We start from the raw sequence: 15425 nt of genomic DNA on the forward strand, positions 1-15425 counted from the left end.
TTGGGCAGCTAACCTTTCTGAGTTTTTTCCAACTTCTTGGATGTATGTTCAACCCTTCTCTTCTCTTGGTCGACACTAGCCGAAGCAGTTGACAATGATTCTTCCTATCCCTTTAGCGCTTCTGAGAGAGACTGGCGTTCTTTCTCCAGTAGCTTGAGTTGCTAAGCCTCAAAGTCTTGGTGGCCCCTCAACTCAACGGTCTCCCCTTGCAATTGGCTTAACAACTCTTCAAGGGCTGTCACCTTGGCAGTCAATCTATCAACTGACTCCATGGTGGAGCTCATCGTTGTCAAAGCAGTTAAGAGGTCATTGCGAGCCAACTTGGCTTGCTCCTTCGCCGAGGCCAGTTCAGTCTTCAAGGGCTTTTTCTGTTGGCGAAGATGTTCAATCTGCTCTTGGATTTGTGTATGAGCGAGCTAGGCCTTCACCAGCTCAACCTCCAAACACTCTTTCTCCTCCCTCTCCTCATGCGTGCATCAATGGGCTTGTCGCGCTAAGGAGCAAAAGGCTAGGTTCTCCTTTTTGATTGCTTCTGGCTATTCACTATAAAGGCGACCAATCGAGTTGCTCCTTGTCACCAACAAAAGCAAACACCAAGAGGGTCAGAATGGGAAAGGAAAAAGAGGAAAAAAGACAAATTGACGAGCGTAAAAGACCTTGGAGAAGAAATAAATAAGGAATTTAGTCAGTGGAATTTAGTCACTGACTCTAAGGATTTTGCCTAAGTTGCCCTAACCTCAAACCGAGTGGAGTAGGGGAGAGTCCCCTCTTGGCACTCTTTAAGTGGTGGCCGCATAGTGGTTCCACTCTCTCGGTTGCACCTGTGACACTCTCTGTAAGACCGATGACAATTTGGGAATGATAGAGGCCCTTAATGGTGGAAGAATGCTTCTCCTTGAGATTTGAGTGCTCCTTCTTGCTAGGGGTGGGTGGACCTCCTTCCTCGGCCCTCATCTCCACAACCACCTTCATTTCGACAGCTAGCGATATGATGATGGTTAGGGGAGAGACTAGAGCAATTGACTTCTCGGTTGTGGGGTCAAAAACTACAGTCAAGTTCAAATCTGCTTCTTTCTCCCCAGGAGTTCTCTCAACCGGCTTCTTGGCAGAAGCCATCATAGGCTTGACGACGACACGGAGAGGAGTAGGACCTTCTTTCGAGGGTTGGGCACAAGGGGGCTCAGGTGATGGCACCCTCTCCACATTTGAGATGAGACTTTCTGCCTGATCTTCAGTAATGCTCTCAAGGACTTGACCCCCACTACAGATTGTGCAGTAAACAGAGAAGAGGGGATCATCTGGAGGAGGCTCTACTAGAGTTAACGGATGAGGAGCCTGATCCAGGAGGGCCCCATAAAAGTGCATTGAGAGTATATTGGCTCTCGAGGACAGCCTGCATGGGCCCTTCGAAGCGGCTAGGGTCACAGGAACTGCAACTGCCACAGGCACCTTGACTAAAGCAACAACAGGCAGAGGAGCAGCTGGTGCTTCAAGAATGGCGGAGTTCTCTTCCTCTCACCTTTGTGGAGGATTTGGAGGATGAACGGAGGGAGCTAGTATCGGGGTAGGCAACATGAGTGGTGGTTGGCGCATTTCGACCACCTATGATGACTGCCCTGGAGGAAACTGAGAAGGGAACACTAGGCTACTGTTGGCCCTAACCACCTCTATATGGGGTTTCTTCCCCTTGCCTACGGGAGAAGGGTTGGGGGAACACTTCTTTGTTTGGGTGGCTTGCAACTGTATAGGGATGGTGTCGTCGTAAAAGATGGTGAGATTGAGGGGAGGCAGATATGCCCTTATATTCTCCTCCTTGAGAAGAGCCTTTGAAAGGACATCGTTCGGGTGATTCTCCACCCACTCCTTAATGAGGGTGATATGACGTAACTCCTCGGGAGAAGCTGTTTCTCATATTGCTTTATCATCAGAGACAACCCCCCATATGGCCAGGATGGGGAACTCCCTGCAAGTTACTTGCCCAATTGGAAATTTCCATCCCCTACCCGACACGAAGAAAATTTTTTTTTGGTCTAATCATTGACTTTGCAATAAGGTGGTTCTAGTGCAATGAGGGCATGCATCACCCTGTGCAAAGGTTCCTCTCACATTTTATGAGATTGTGGGTCAGAAGAAATTCACAGCTAGTAAAGTTGGTGTGGTTTGGGTCTTACTTTAATAAAGTGCACTGCCACAGAATGCAGCAGCACATCAAGATTTTCCAAGCATTTGGGTGAAGCTGAGAGGGGGCTAATCTAAGATGATCCAACACGTCATAAACAAGGCGAGAAAAGGGTAAACTCAACCCGCAAGAGAACATGTTAGGGAAGAGGGCAACATTCGAGGCATAACTCTCGTCGTATTGATCCTCCCCGTGGCCCAAGGACCTTAAAGACTACATTCTCTTAGATGTGATAGGTGGAGATTAATAATGACAAGAACTCGGGGGTAGCCTTTGAGCAACAGTTGTAACTGATGAAGAATTGCTTGGTAGTATGAACCTTGGGGTGATCTAACTCCCCGGGAATCTTGGGTTGAATGACTTTTTAGGAAGCCATTGAGAGTGGAGTTAGAAGAAGTGATGCAAGAAGAAAGGAGTCGAACAGGGAAAACAAGAAGGTTAGGGCACAAGAAGATGAGAATGCAATAAAGGGGGAAATGAGGGCAGAACCATGCTTATAAAGGCTCTAGGCGACAGTTGACATCCCAGAATCGTGGGAACACATGTGCCCCATGAAGCCAATGAGCCTAGTGCGAATCCCACGGCATGTACTTTAAGATGCAAAGTAGAATGGTAGGTGGAAGAGCTATTAAGTTAAATGGTCGCCCCTTTCAAAAAGAAAGGATATCAAATGATAACAACTATGAGAAGACATGAAGACAAAGGTAAGAAGAAATTTCAATTGGATTAGTTTGACACGAATTTGCGGGGGTAACTGTAAGGGGATTTTTCTCCTCAGGCTAAAGGCCCAAAAGACAAGCCCAAATACGGGAAGCACAGCTTAATTGGATGGCCATGGCCTCTCGACCCATTAAGGGCTCCTGGCCTCAAAGTTGAGGTTGGTCCATGGCCATAATCACGTGGGAAGTCCCTAAATGCCAGGAAGGAGGGGACACATCACCCCGACATTCCTCTATGATGCAGAGTCTTAGAGAACCTGTACAAGCATGTAGACGCGAAATTCGGGGAGCCCTTGATCTTCTGGCGACAAGGGAGGAGGAGCCTGACGGCGTGCACCTATAGGATAGAAGGGATAGGAAGTCATGTCACATTAATGGTGTCGATCCTAATATGAACTACACCAACAATTGTGATGAACCCTGATAACAATGATGGTTTGGAACCTTAAGATGGTGTAGACAAGAATTGTTGAGCCTTGACCCTTCACCTAATTAGATGAGAACCAAGACTACAAAGGATTGAAATGCCACACCAAGAAACCTAAGAATCTCTCAAGAATCAAGGTAATAAGTTTGTTGTTTGAATGCCATAAGATTAACTTGATAAGTTCAGGAGTTATTTCAAGAACAAAGAGGAACACAAGACCTCGCAATGATAATAATTTTCTGAAAACAAAATCTCAACAAAGTTCATACAGCCCATGCTATATACTTGGAACAACCCTCCAAAAATAGAAAAAGTCATAAATCAGCTTTAAAAGCAACACAAATATCAATATAAACAAGTCCCCACGTTTCTAGACCTTTTGGACTTCTAAAGACAGCCAAAAATAATTAAATGACTAGATTCAATGTATTTAACATAACAAGCCAAGACCATCAGCATTCCCCTATTTAATATCCTTGAAACTCACAAGTTCACACCCTTTAATGGTCAGACCATGCTGGTCACGTTTTTACATGCTAATTAGCCTCTTCAATTGCTTTGATGACATGGACTAAGCCTTGATTATTATTTGAGCCCATCTTGGTCTTTTTAGAATCAGCCCAATTCTCTTGGATTAGTCCATTTAGTGATTCCTTGAAATGTTTGGCTCTAAGTCTTGTACAAAGGGCCACTAGGAAATGACAAAGGGTGTAACAGCCCGCTAGAAATTTAACGGTGAAATTTCTATTGGCTTTAGGAATCTTGTGAAGACCCGATAAGTTTTCACGAATTTATTAATCGTATAGTTAATGTTATTACTCACTGTGGTATCAGAAGTGTGTTTTTGATTATTGGAGATAGTTAAAAAGTTTTAATTGGACACATGGAAAGATTTTAGCCACCTTACTCTTCCAAGTCTACTCTCCACTTTTGGAAAATAGCCTAAGCTGATTTTGTGGATATTATTGGATAAAAAGAGAAATATCTTGAGCTAATTTTCATGAATATTATTGGGTAAAAATATCTTGAGCTGATGATTTTTATAGATATTATTAGATAAAAATATCTTAACCTGATTTTTGTAGATATTAATGGATAAAAATATCTTAAGATGATCTTTTATAGATATTTTGGGTAGGAAAAACCTATACTCAACTCTCAAATCCAGCCTTATCATCTTCTATATCTTGTTCATAAGTATCTCCAGCCACCACCCACAAACTTATCTTCATTTGCACTTTCCATTAAAAGAATATCAAACACTCTCTCTCGGATAGCTTTTAGGAGTTCTTTTGCATACCCATTTCGAAGCTTTTGTAAGTATTTTATCATAAAGTCTCATTCATATAAGTTGTTCCTTTTTGAGTCTCGTTTATGTGGATATCTTATTTGTCCCATTTGAAGATCATTTGGTCAGTAAAATATTATGTAAACTATAAAAATGTCATTCTAGGAGATAAACTGGAGAATATGTTATAGTTTGGAGTTTTTGACCAAGCTAATGGATAGATATTGGTCCGAAATTTTTATGGAGTATTGTTAACATGTATATATGATTATTGGTTGAGGATTTTTGCATGATTAAAGGTTTTGATGAAATATTTTATTAGATTTAGAAACTTAGAAACTGGAAGAGGAAAAACAGTTTCTGTTTTGAGAAAGTTTAACTCTTTGGTGGTCTAAACCTATTCCAATGACTTTAATAATTTTATTGGAGGATCCTAAGTATCTTATATACATGTTATATTATTATTTTGAAGATATTTGATGTTATTTTCAAAGATATGAAATTTTATGCAAAGAGATATTCAGATAAGCCAAAGTGTGGATGTTCTTGGCCAAAATTTATGTTTTGGATAATTTTTAACCATGTGATCTTGAATTAGAAGCTTATATATGTTTTAGGACATCTTTTTAAATCATGTGATGATTTGATTTGAAGATCACATCTTTATAAGTTATAGATCAAAAGGTTAATCAAAACAAGTTAGAAACAAAAATCAATGGAAATAGCATATAAGAATTTCGGCCCTATGGAGTTTTAATAGTTGTGATTAGTTTTAAATGTTTCTAAATTGATATTTGAGTTGAGGATAAAATTTACATGAAGCATGTATGTGATGACCTGCTTTTACGTGTATTTTCACTGAAGGGTTGTTTTTAATTTAATTAATATATTGATTTATTTATTTTAAATTATTGCGTTTTAAATTGGTTTTTATTTATTTGCTGTTGTGTTTTATTTATTTAGTCATTTTATGGTGTTTAATCTCGTTTTTGGCAGATCTGTTTTGTTTTCCGGAGTGAGGATTGGACCTCATTTCTTCTCTTCATCTTTTCTTTTCTCTTTTTCCTTTTTCTCTTTTCTCTCTTTTCTTTCTTTCTTTTTTTCTTTTTCTTTTTCTTCCTTTTTCCCCTTCCCTCCCGCGCGACCCCTTCCCCCGTCCGTCTCTCTCTTTCTCTCTCTCTCTCTCTCTCTCTCTCTCTCTCTCTCTCTCTCTCTCTCTCTCTCTCTCCTTCACGCCGAACACACCATCTGCCCAGACCCACCGCACACCACTTCCACCATTTTCTTCCCCTCCCTCCGGTGAACCACCCCACAAATTTTCACCGCCAACGAAGCCGTCGTTTAGCCGGAAAAAACCCATCAAGCCACACGGTTTTTGCTTCGATCTGCCGTCGCCGCTCCACCTCCGGCCACCACCTCTTCACCACTTCATCACCGACTCCGCCGTTTTCGCCGTCACCCACGGCCAAACTCCACTTCCCTTAGCTTCATAAATATCCTTAGGCCATTCCCTATCAATCCTGAGCCTTGGTTTGTCCCCGTTCAAAAGTGAGTATTTTACAACCCACGACCACAGTGAAATTTCACTGTTACATTGCTTTTCTTCCACCGTTTGCAACGCCGCGAGCTTTCTAAAAATACCATATAGCGCTGTAAGTATTTTTCAAAGCCTACTTTTAAATTTAAATATATTTTGTTCATTCAATAAATATTTATCTGTTGGTTGGTTGATTCCGGACTGAGTCCGAGGAGTTCGGGGGTCGGATGGTTTGAGGACGGAGTGCTTGGTTATGTTTGTTTGTGATTTGGTTGATTATTTGTGCCATGAGGCGTGCGTTGCATATTGCATATTTGTGCATTTTATTTTAATCGAGAAAATCCCGTTTTATTGGCGTAAATGGTTTTTGGGTGCTCGTGTCTCACGAGCCCAAGCCGGGATGGATTATTATCTCGGTGGAGCTCCTCTGGTCACTCGGGAGTGGATAATACTGAGTGACATCCCCCTGCGACAACCGGATCGCACGATATGGTAACGCTGTAGTGTCGATTCTGTGGTACCTAGAGTGGCGAGGACTAGAGGATGGCCTGGCCAGGTACGCGCGGGGCGCGAGTCTGGGCATCGCTCGTTTAGGTGTCACATGCGTAGTGGCACAGAGCCAGAGTGTGCGGATGATCCCTAGGGGAGATCATGGTGCGTGCATAATTGGTTTGTTTTTATGGTTTTTGGATGCGGGCTATTTTCTCAGAAAATAGCGAGGTTTGGTTTCGAGACTTCTGATCCATTTTCTAGGAAAATTGTGGTTTGGGCCATTATCTGGGATAATGGCGAGGATGTACTGAGGCCTCTGATCCATTTTCCGGGAAAATAGTGGTTTGGGCCATTATCTGGGATAATGGGAAAATAGTGGTTTGGGCCATTATCTGGGATAATGGCGAGGCTTGGTTTTAATGGTTATGTTTTTGGGCCAAATGGGTTTTTGGCGTGCGTGGAAAAATTATGATTTTATGGGACATGTGCATTGGTTTTTCTTTCATGCATATTGTTGAGTTTTATATGGTTTTATCTAGTGGTGTTTGGATTTTACTTACCTGCGGCACCATTTTTGGTTCCGTAGATTTTGGTGTAGAGTTCGAGGAGGAGAAGGAGGCTGAGCCCGAGGATGCGGCTCAGCCGGAGTTTTGAGTGGAGTTTTAAGTTTTGTTATTTGGTTAAAAACTATATTTGTGTTTTGTAATATTTATTTATGTATGTTTTAAACAGGTTTGTATTAAACTAAGAAAATTCTGGTACTTAGTTATTGACTTTACTTATCCGCTGCGTATTTCTTCGTGCACATTTGTTGCTTATACACACACTTGGCACTCGTCGATAGGGTGGTGACCTGTGATGTCATTACCCGGATGTCTCGATTTTCTTGTGTTCGTGCGTGGGGATTTGGGGCCGTCACAATGTAAATTTTGGTGACTTTTGGAATTAGTATTCAAAATCCTTAAGTTATGGGTTAAACGGTCATTTTCCTACATGCAGAGAGTAAAATGGAAATTTTGCTCTTTAAGTTAGTATTTTTCTGTATTTCAATTTATTAGTGATTTAGTGCTAACTTTTAGAATCACTAATTACAGTTTCTCGTGATTGCGCTTAAGGTTTTATAAGAAACGCGGAGATCGAGGTAATTTAGCTTTTAACTTACTAACAGTCTATTATGTATGTGTGCTAAGTAAAGGAACTACAGTGTATATATATGTGTTATCATATATGTCATGCCATGCCAAGTTATCACATAATTGTCTGTTACATAGAATTTATTCTGTTATCAATTTTTATCTATTACATAATATATTCTGTCATGTATTGCTATACATTACAAGTACGCCATGTTAAGTATGCCATCTATTACATGTATTTCAAGTCATGTAATATTCACTGTTGCAAGTATGTCATATTAAATATATTGTCTATTATATGTCCTGTTACGAAATGTTTCTATCTCAAGTTGGTCATGTCTTTCAAGTTATGTTCAAGTCACGTTATGTTACGTCAGGGCTTCAGTCTTTTCGTATTCCAGTCATGTTTCATCTTGAGTTACATTCAGTTTTGTGGGGTCTACAACAACTGTGGCACACGAAGTATGGGGTCACAGCAATTATGACGCATACACTACGTGAGACACAGCAATTATGACACGTAGAATACATGGGGCCACAACAACTGTGGAGTATGTATTTACACATAGAATACATTGGGCCACAACAACTGTGGAGTATGTATTTTTCATGTTAAGTCAAGTTTCAGATCAAGTTCATGTCAAGTCAAGTTTAGTTCACATTTCAATTTAAGTTATGTCAATTATGCTATATTGTACGTCAAGTTGTGCTTCAATTACCTATGAATTTGATTATGCATTCATGCTTTTATTGTCATTCATGCATCATTAGCCTGTGTGGAAGTTTGTTTAGTTAACTTACTGAGATTTGTAATCAAATCTCACTGTGGTAGTCCCAACTACCATTCTCCCGAATGGTAGATCTTGTTACAGGACTTGAAGGAGGATCAGGGGCTGACCAACCAGACACAGTCGACTGAACGACGACACGTTGTTAATGTTAATATAGTAGTTAAATTACTACTTGTACGATGGAGTTGCATCTCCAGTACTTTTTGGATCATAACTATTTTGGATTAGTACTGTGATCTTAGTTATTCAATGGATCTTTATATATGAAGTATGTTTTAAGTATTTGGGATATTTTCAGTTTGGTGCATAGTATTGCTAAAGAAAAAATTTATCCGTTGCGAATATTGCATAATGTTATATGCATGTTAGGAATATTGTATCTTATATGTCATGAACGGGGGCAGGTAACCTTGTGTTGCATGTCTCGACGCTTCAAATGTCCGTCCAATCCCAAACGGAATTTGAGGGCGTCACAAAGGGCCTTGTACAAATTCAGTTCCATTCCAATGTGTATGATTAGCTCCATTCCCATGTGTATGATCAGCATATCCAGCTCCTTGGTTTGCATTAGATCCTAAGATTTCATGTTGCATTAATTGCACAACCCTAGAAGCCACACTGCATTTCCTATCCTGAAACCTAGTATAAAATCTGATCCTCAGGTACGAAGAACTCTTTCTGATTCCTCTACTCTCTCACACGAACTACTAAGGTGATACTAATTTAAGCATTGGAGAGTCTTCAGCGTCCACCAAGGCCCTCAACTCTTTATGTTTCTTCTAAATGTGCAGGTGCAAGATTGAAGACTCGAGTTACTGGAACCTGGCCCAAATGAGTACAAAACACGACGTTAATAATTAGTTTTAAAAAGTTGTAATGATTAATTTGAAATTATTTGTGTTTACGTTATGTTTGGGAAAGAAATGAGATGAGATGTGATGAAAATTGTTATCAAACATCCCCTTCGTATCCAAACGAGCTCCAGAAGCAATTATAATCATTATTGTCAATAAAGTTCTGTAAACAAGCTATACATTTGGAAAAAAGTGGACCAGTGCCCCTTCAAAGGATTATACAAATTTTTTTTTATGAACACTCAAAAATTAGATTTTGTTATTTATAATTTTCACATTATATATTAAACTAATAATGAGAAAAGAGAAGTGTATTCTTAGTAGAAGAGTACATGAAATAATTATTATGTTTGATACTTTTAAAACTAATAATGACATAGTATCTATTTAATACTTTTGATATTCTTTTGTTGAGTTAATTAAATTTTTTTAATTGTGTATTTTTTTTCTTTTTAAATCATTTTACTTAGATTTTTTTTAGGGCTTTCTTCCACTAGTGGCCTTAGTTCAGTCGGTTCAACCAAATTTTCAGTTGTTTTTTGTACTTCTAATAGGGGAAGTAAAGCGGGTACATGTAGAGAGGGTACTTGCTTAGAAACCTCCACCAGTGAGCAAGTTAAAATTAAATTTTAATGGAACTGTATTTCACCACACTTCATCTGCTGGAATAGGAGCTATATTAAGGGATGATAAGGGCAAAGTGTCAATGGCATTGACTAGAAGGGAAGAAGGGAAGTGGGTGAGTTTGAAGCAAATGAGGTTGAAGCCTTAGCTACTTTACAGGGTTTGTAGATGGTTTTTCATCTTGGTATAACTAGTTTAATTGTGGAAGGTGATTCTTCATCAATTATTGAAGCTATAAATTCTAATGGAACAAATCTCACTACATTGGGTCCTTTGATTTTTGAAATTTAGATGTTTGTTAGAAGACTTCAGGATTATGAGATTATTAAGGTTGGTCGACAGGGTAATGAAGTTGCTCATTTGCTTGCTCGTCATGCTAGGTGGGTGGAAAATACAGTTCAATGGCAACACCAGCATTCTGATTTATTAAGTCTCGCGTATTATTAGATGCTGCAATGTGACAGTTTTATGTTGTATTTGGATCATTTATATGAATGAAATTTGTTTCATGTCAAAAAATAAAAAACAGGGGAAGTAAAGATGGCGCAAAAACCTCATGGATCAACGTCACATTGATAGCCAAGAGAATAAACTACAGTGTCTCTCTATAATTGTGGAATCTCTCCAAAACAAAGTTCAACTTCGTAATAAAAATGGCAACTGCCTTCTCCGTTGCATTTCAACTTTGTTTATAGGATTACATTGATTACGATAAGCTAGGAAATAAATTAGGAAAGAAATAATCAAAATTACAGGAATTCAAAACAAATCAAATAAACATGAATTCAAAATTAACTCAGATAAAATCTTCCTTGAAGAAGTAATCTCCATTCCCCTTGGATTACGGAACATCATTCACGGAGCAACCTCCGTATTTGCATCAACTGTAGCCCATTCGGAAGAACGTGACTTCGGCAAGTGTTGTCGAACATATGTAGTAAATAAATCTGAATGTAACTGCTTGAGCTCTGGTGCTTGTAGCCAGACTGAATTGGACTTAGGGTGATTTTTCCACTAGACCAAAAATTTATAATAGCCCCCGCGGCGTGTAGTAATGAATTGGTGATCCAATATAGAAGCAATTTCATCTTTAGGACCCGTATTCTTAGGAACCCGAATAACTGTCTCCTGCACCATTGGTGTAGTTGAAGTGTCCAATAATTGATCTTCGAGACCATGGAACTTAGTAAGCTTTTCAATGTTAAAAACAGGACTGATGCCAAAATCATGGACAGTTCTATTACATAGGCATTTGACCAACTTCTTAAGAAGTTTGAAAGGACCCGTGTGCCATGCATGTAACTTGGTAAAGCTACCTGAAGGGAAGCATTTTGACCTTAGGTGGATAAGGACCCTATCGCCGACATCATATTGCCTATCCTTGCACTTGACATTAGCAGAGGCTGCATATGCTTCAGTATTGAGAGATAGTCATCGCTACACCTCTTCATGGATATCTCTCATATAACCAGAAAAGTCCAGTGCAACTTCACTTGGTCTAGGAGGCAGAGGTAATGACTAGAGGTCCAAAGGAGTTTGGGGCCAAAAGCCATAGACGACTTCAAATGGTGTGCACCCAGTAGAACGATTCACAGAATTGTTGAAAGCAAATTCCGCTTGAGATAATACCAGGTCCCAACTTGTTTCATGATTTGATGTGAGACAACGCAATAAATTTCCAAAACTTCGGTTGGTCACTTCAGATTGGCCATCGGTTTAGGGATGGAAGCCACTGAAAAATATGTCCCCATTTTTGCAGACAACATCTTCCAAAAATAGCTCATAAATTTGACATCTCGATTGAACACGATGGTAGCTAGCACACCATGTAACCGAATTACCTCCTGTAAGAACAGAGCTACAGTTTTGGAAGCATCAAAGGTCTTATGGCAAGGAATGAAATGGGACATTTTTGAAAAACAATCCACCACTACCATAATGGAATCATGTTGACGTAAAGTCTTGGATAATCCAAGAACAAAATCCATACTAAGATGTTGCCAGGGCCTATCTGGAATTGGAAGTGGAGTGTAGAGCCCTACTCTCTGCTTAGTACCCTTATTAATCTGACATACCCGACAGCGAGCCACCACCCTGTACACATCTCGACATAATCGTGGCCAAAAAAACTGATCGGTAACAATAGCAAAGGTTTTGTCACAACCAAAATGTCCTGCTAAACCTCCTCCGTGGAGTTCCGAAATGATAAATTCTTGGAAGGATCCTTGAGGAATACACAAGCGGGTTCCAAAAAACAAATAACCATCCTTTATTGAATAATTGTCGAGAGTTGCTTCCTCACCTTCAGTTAAATTGTTCCAAGTGTTACCAAAGTCTTCATCTTTCGCATACTGGAGTTTAAACTTATCAAACTCCATGGAATTGACTGAAGATACAAACAACAAATGGGGTCGTCTGCTCAAAGCATCGGCCACTTTAATTTCATCCCCTGATTTATGCTTGATAACAAACTCAAATTGCTATAAATAATCCATCCACCGAGCATGCTTGGCATTTAATTTACTTTGAGAATATACGCTTCAAAGAATCATGATCAGTATAAAGTACAAATTCTTTGTGAATGAAATAAGGACGCCAATGTTTGAGAGTTTGAATCAAAGCATAAAATTCCATGTCGTATGCCGAATATTTCCGTCGAGCCTTATTAAGCTTCTCGCTGAAGAAAGCGATAGGATGACCCTCCTAACTTAGTACTCCTCCCACGCCCACATGTGAGGCATCACAAGCGATCTCAAATAATTTTGAAAAGTCCGGCAACTTCAAAACTAGTGACTCTCCCATCTTAGCCTTGATATCATCAAATACTTTGCTAGCAGCTACTGTCCAACATAAAGTTTTGGACTTCAGGCACTCGGTAATAGGTGCCATTATGGTGCTGAAATTCCGGATAAAACGACGATAAAATGTGGCGAGGCCATGGAAACTTCGTACTTCCAAAAAGCTATGTGGTACAGGCCAATTTTGTATTGCTTGGACCTTGGTAGGATCAGCGCCTACACCATGGTCCGAAATTATAAACACCAAGAAATTCACTTGCTGCTTCATAAAATAGCACTTGTTCCAATTGATAAATAATTGTTCTCTCCTCAAAGTCTCCAAAACTTCTTGCACATGGTTTAAGTGGTCTTGCATGCAACGGCTAGAAATTAAGATATCATCAAAATAAACAACTACAAACTTACCCAAGAATGATTTGAGTGCTTGGGTCATGACTCGCATAAAAGTGCTTGGCACGTTGGCTAACCCAAAGGGCATGACCAACCACTCATACAAGCCATCTTTTGTTTTGAAAACCATCTTCCACTCATCTTCAAGACTAATTCGAATTTGGTGATATCCACTTCGAAGATCGATCTTTGTAAAAATGGATGCACCATTTAATAAATCCAACGTATCATCGAGCTGCAGAATGAGAAATCTATACTTCACCGTTATTTTGTTAATAGCTCAACTGTCTATGCACATCTTCCAACTACTGTCTTTCTTAGGCGTAAGTAGAACTGGAAAGGCACAAGGACTCTTGCTTTCTCAGATAAATCCATTGTCTAACAATTGCTGGACTTGTCGCTTTAGTTCCTCATTTTCTGTTGGACTCATACAGGATTAAATCAATGGTGTGTTACATGTCCCTCATTGGTGGTAATTGCTTTGAAATTTCATCAGGCATTATATCTTTGAATTTTCTTCAGTAAGTTGGCAATCTCCATAGAAATAATACCCTCTTCTTTTTTTGCTTCTCGATTTACCACTAGTAGCAACATTTGCTCAGCCTTTAGAGCCCGTGTAAACTGCCGAATGGTCAGCACTGGGCAGTTTTGGTTGTGCTTCAAACTTTGAAATCTGCAATGGGTCTAAAACAAATTTCTTACTTTTAAATTTAAAGGAGTAAGAATTAGTGTACCCATCATAAGACACCCTCCTATCGTAAAGCCAAGGCCGTCCCAACAACATGTGACAAACGGTCATGGGAATCACATCACACCAGGCTTTATCTTCATAATTTTTTCCCAATGAAAATTTCACTAGGCACTGATGCTTTACTAAAATTGGATTGTCTTCATTGACCCAAGTGACCTGATAAGGAGTGGGATGCCGCTCTACTTTCAATCTCAAGCGTCCCAACGCATCTTCAAAAATTACATTCATGCCACTGTCGTTGTCAATGATGACATTTAGAGCACGGTTACCATGTTCCATACGTGTATGAAATATGTTCGTGTGTCACTAATCAATACTAGCTTGAGTCTCCTTTTTTGTGCCGGTTAGCACTCAATGGATTACACAACTGAGTAAGTTAGTAGCACCCAGATGCTCTTCCTCGGCCTCAACATCCTTGTCAACTTCCTCTTCTTCACTTTCTTCAGCCTCATCGATCACCCTCAATTCTTTTTCACAGACAAAGGCCAACTTCTTTTCTCTTGTAGGACAAATGACAGTGTAGTGCCCAAACCCCTTGCACTTGTAACACTGGGCCCTTCACCCATAACCTTGGCCTTGCCTTTTTGGTCTTTCACCACAAAGTTCTTGGGTTGGTTATTAGGTAATGGGGGCTTCTGGAATGAAGATGTTGACAAACATTCTTGCCAAAAATCCATTGAAGCCATTCCCCTCCCACTTGAGGATCCCAACTGCTTCTCAACACGCAGTGCTAGTTGGTATGCCTCTTCGGCATTAATCAATCGCACGGTCAACATTTCTTTGCTCACTTCACTCTGTAACCCAGTGCAATACCGGGCTAAAGTTTCCTAATCATTTTCTACAATCTTACTACGAACAGTAAGCTCATGAAAACGGTCCATATATTGATCGATAGTTAATGGCCTCTGTCTCAATTGCAACATCTCTTCGAACATCATTTCTCGTAATCAATAGGCAATTATTTTTCCTTCAGTCGTTCCTTCATCTCTTCCCAATTAGAGATTGGTGTGCGATGAGTACGATGCAATTGCCCTTCTACACTTCCCCACCAAGCTCGCGCATGCCTCTTTAATTTCATTCGAACATAGCGAACTTTCCAATCTTCCGATGCAGCGAACCAATCAAAATAATCTTCAATGGCCGTTAGTCAATCTTCGAATGCATTGGGTTCTAACTTTCCAAAAAAATCTAGAACATCCACCTTCATCCTCTTAGTGAGTTCATCAAGAGGTTGATGGTTAGCATCATGCTGTCCACATCCCTTGAGAAAATATTGTCCGCCACGCCCAAAACGAGCGCCACAATGACCAACTCCTCTCTCTCTCTTTCTCCATATTCGTCATCCTCTTCTTCCCATTCATTGTCTTCCAGCACGTCCTCCTGAAATTGCCTACACTCTCTTCTATTGTAAGGACGAACTTCCTCTCGATCTCGACGTT

The 15425-nt window shown here is 40.0% G+C and overlaps 1 protein-coding gene across 1 annotated transcript; it reads right to left on the minus strand.

The window, feature by feature from the left end:
* Nucleotides 1-708: 708 nt before the first annotated feature.
* LOC122304765 lies at nt 709-12425 on the minus strand. The gene is made up of 2 exons (XM_043117031.1): nt 11889-12425; nt 709-1449 (listed from the first exon to the last, which is right to left on the minus strand). Exons 1-2 carry the CDS (start codon nt 12423-12425, stop codon nt 709-711), a joined length of 1278 nt encoding a protein of 425 aa, XP_042972965.1.
* Between the last annotated feature and the right edge of the window lie 3000 nt (nt 12426-15425).

Source organism: Carya illinoinensis, chromosome 3 (genome assembly GCF_018687715.1).
Source record: "Carya illinoinensis cultivar Pawnee chromosome 3, C.illinoinensisPawnee_v1, whole genome shotgun sequence".
Taxonomy (NCBI): Eukaryota; Viridiplantae; Streptophyta; class Magnoliopsida; order Fagales; family Juglandaceae; genus Carya; species Carya illinoinensis.

Bases quoted from the DNA above. Each gene is read 5' to 3' on its own strand.
- LOC122304765 (XM_043117031.1), bottom strand. From the start codon at position 12,425: ATGGAGTTTGATAAGTTTAAACTCCAGTATGCGAAAGATGAAGACTTT. The intron at 1,450-11,888 runs GTAATTCGGTTA...GCTTTAGTCAAG, and splicing joins TAGCTCTGTTCTTACAGGAG to GTGCCTGTGGCAGTTGCAGT.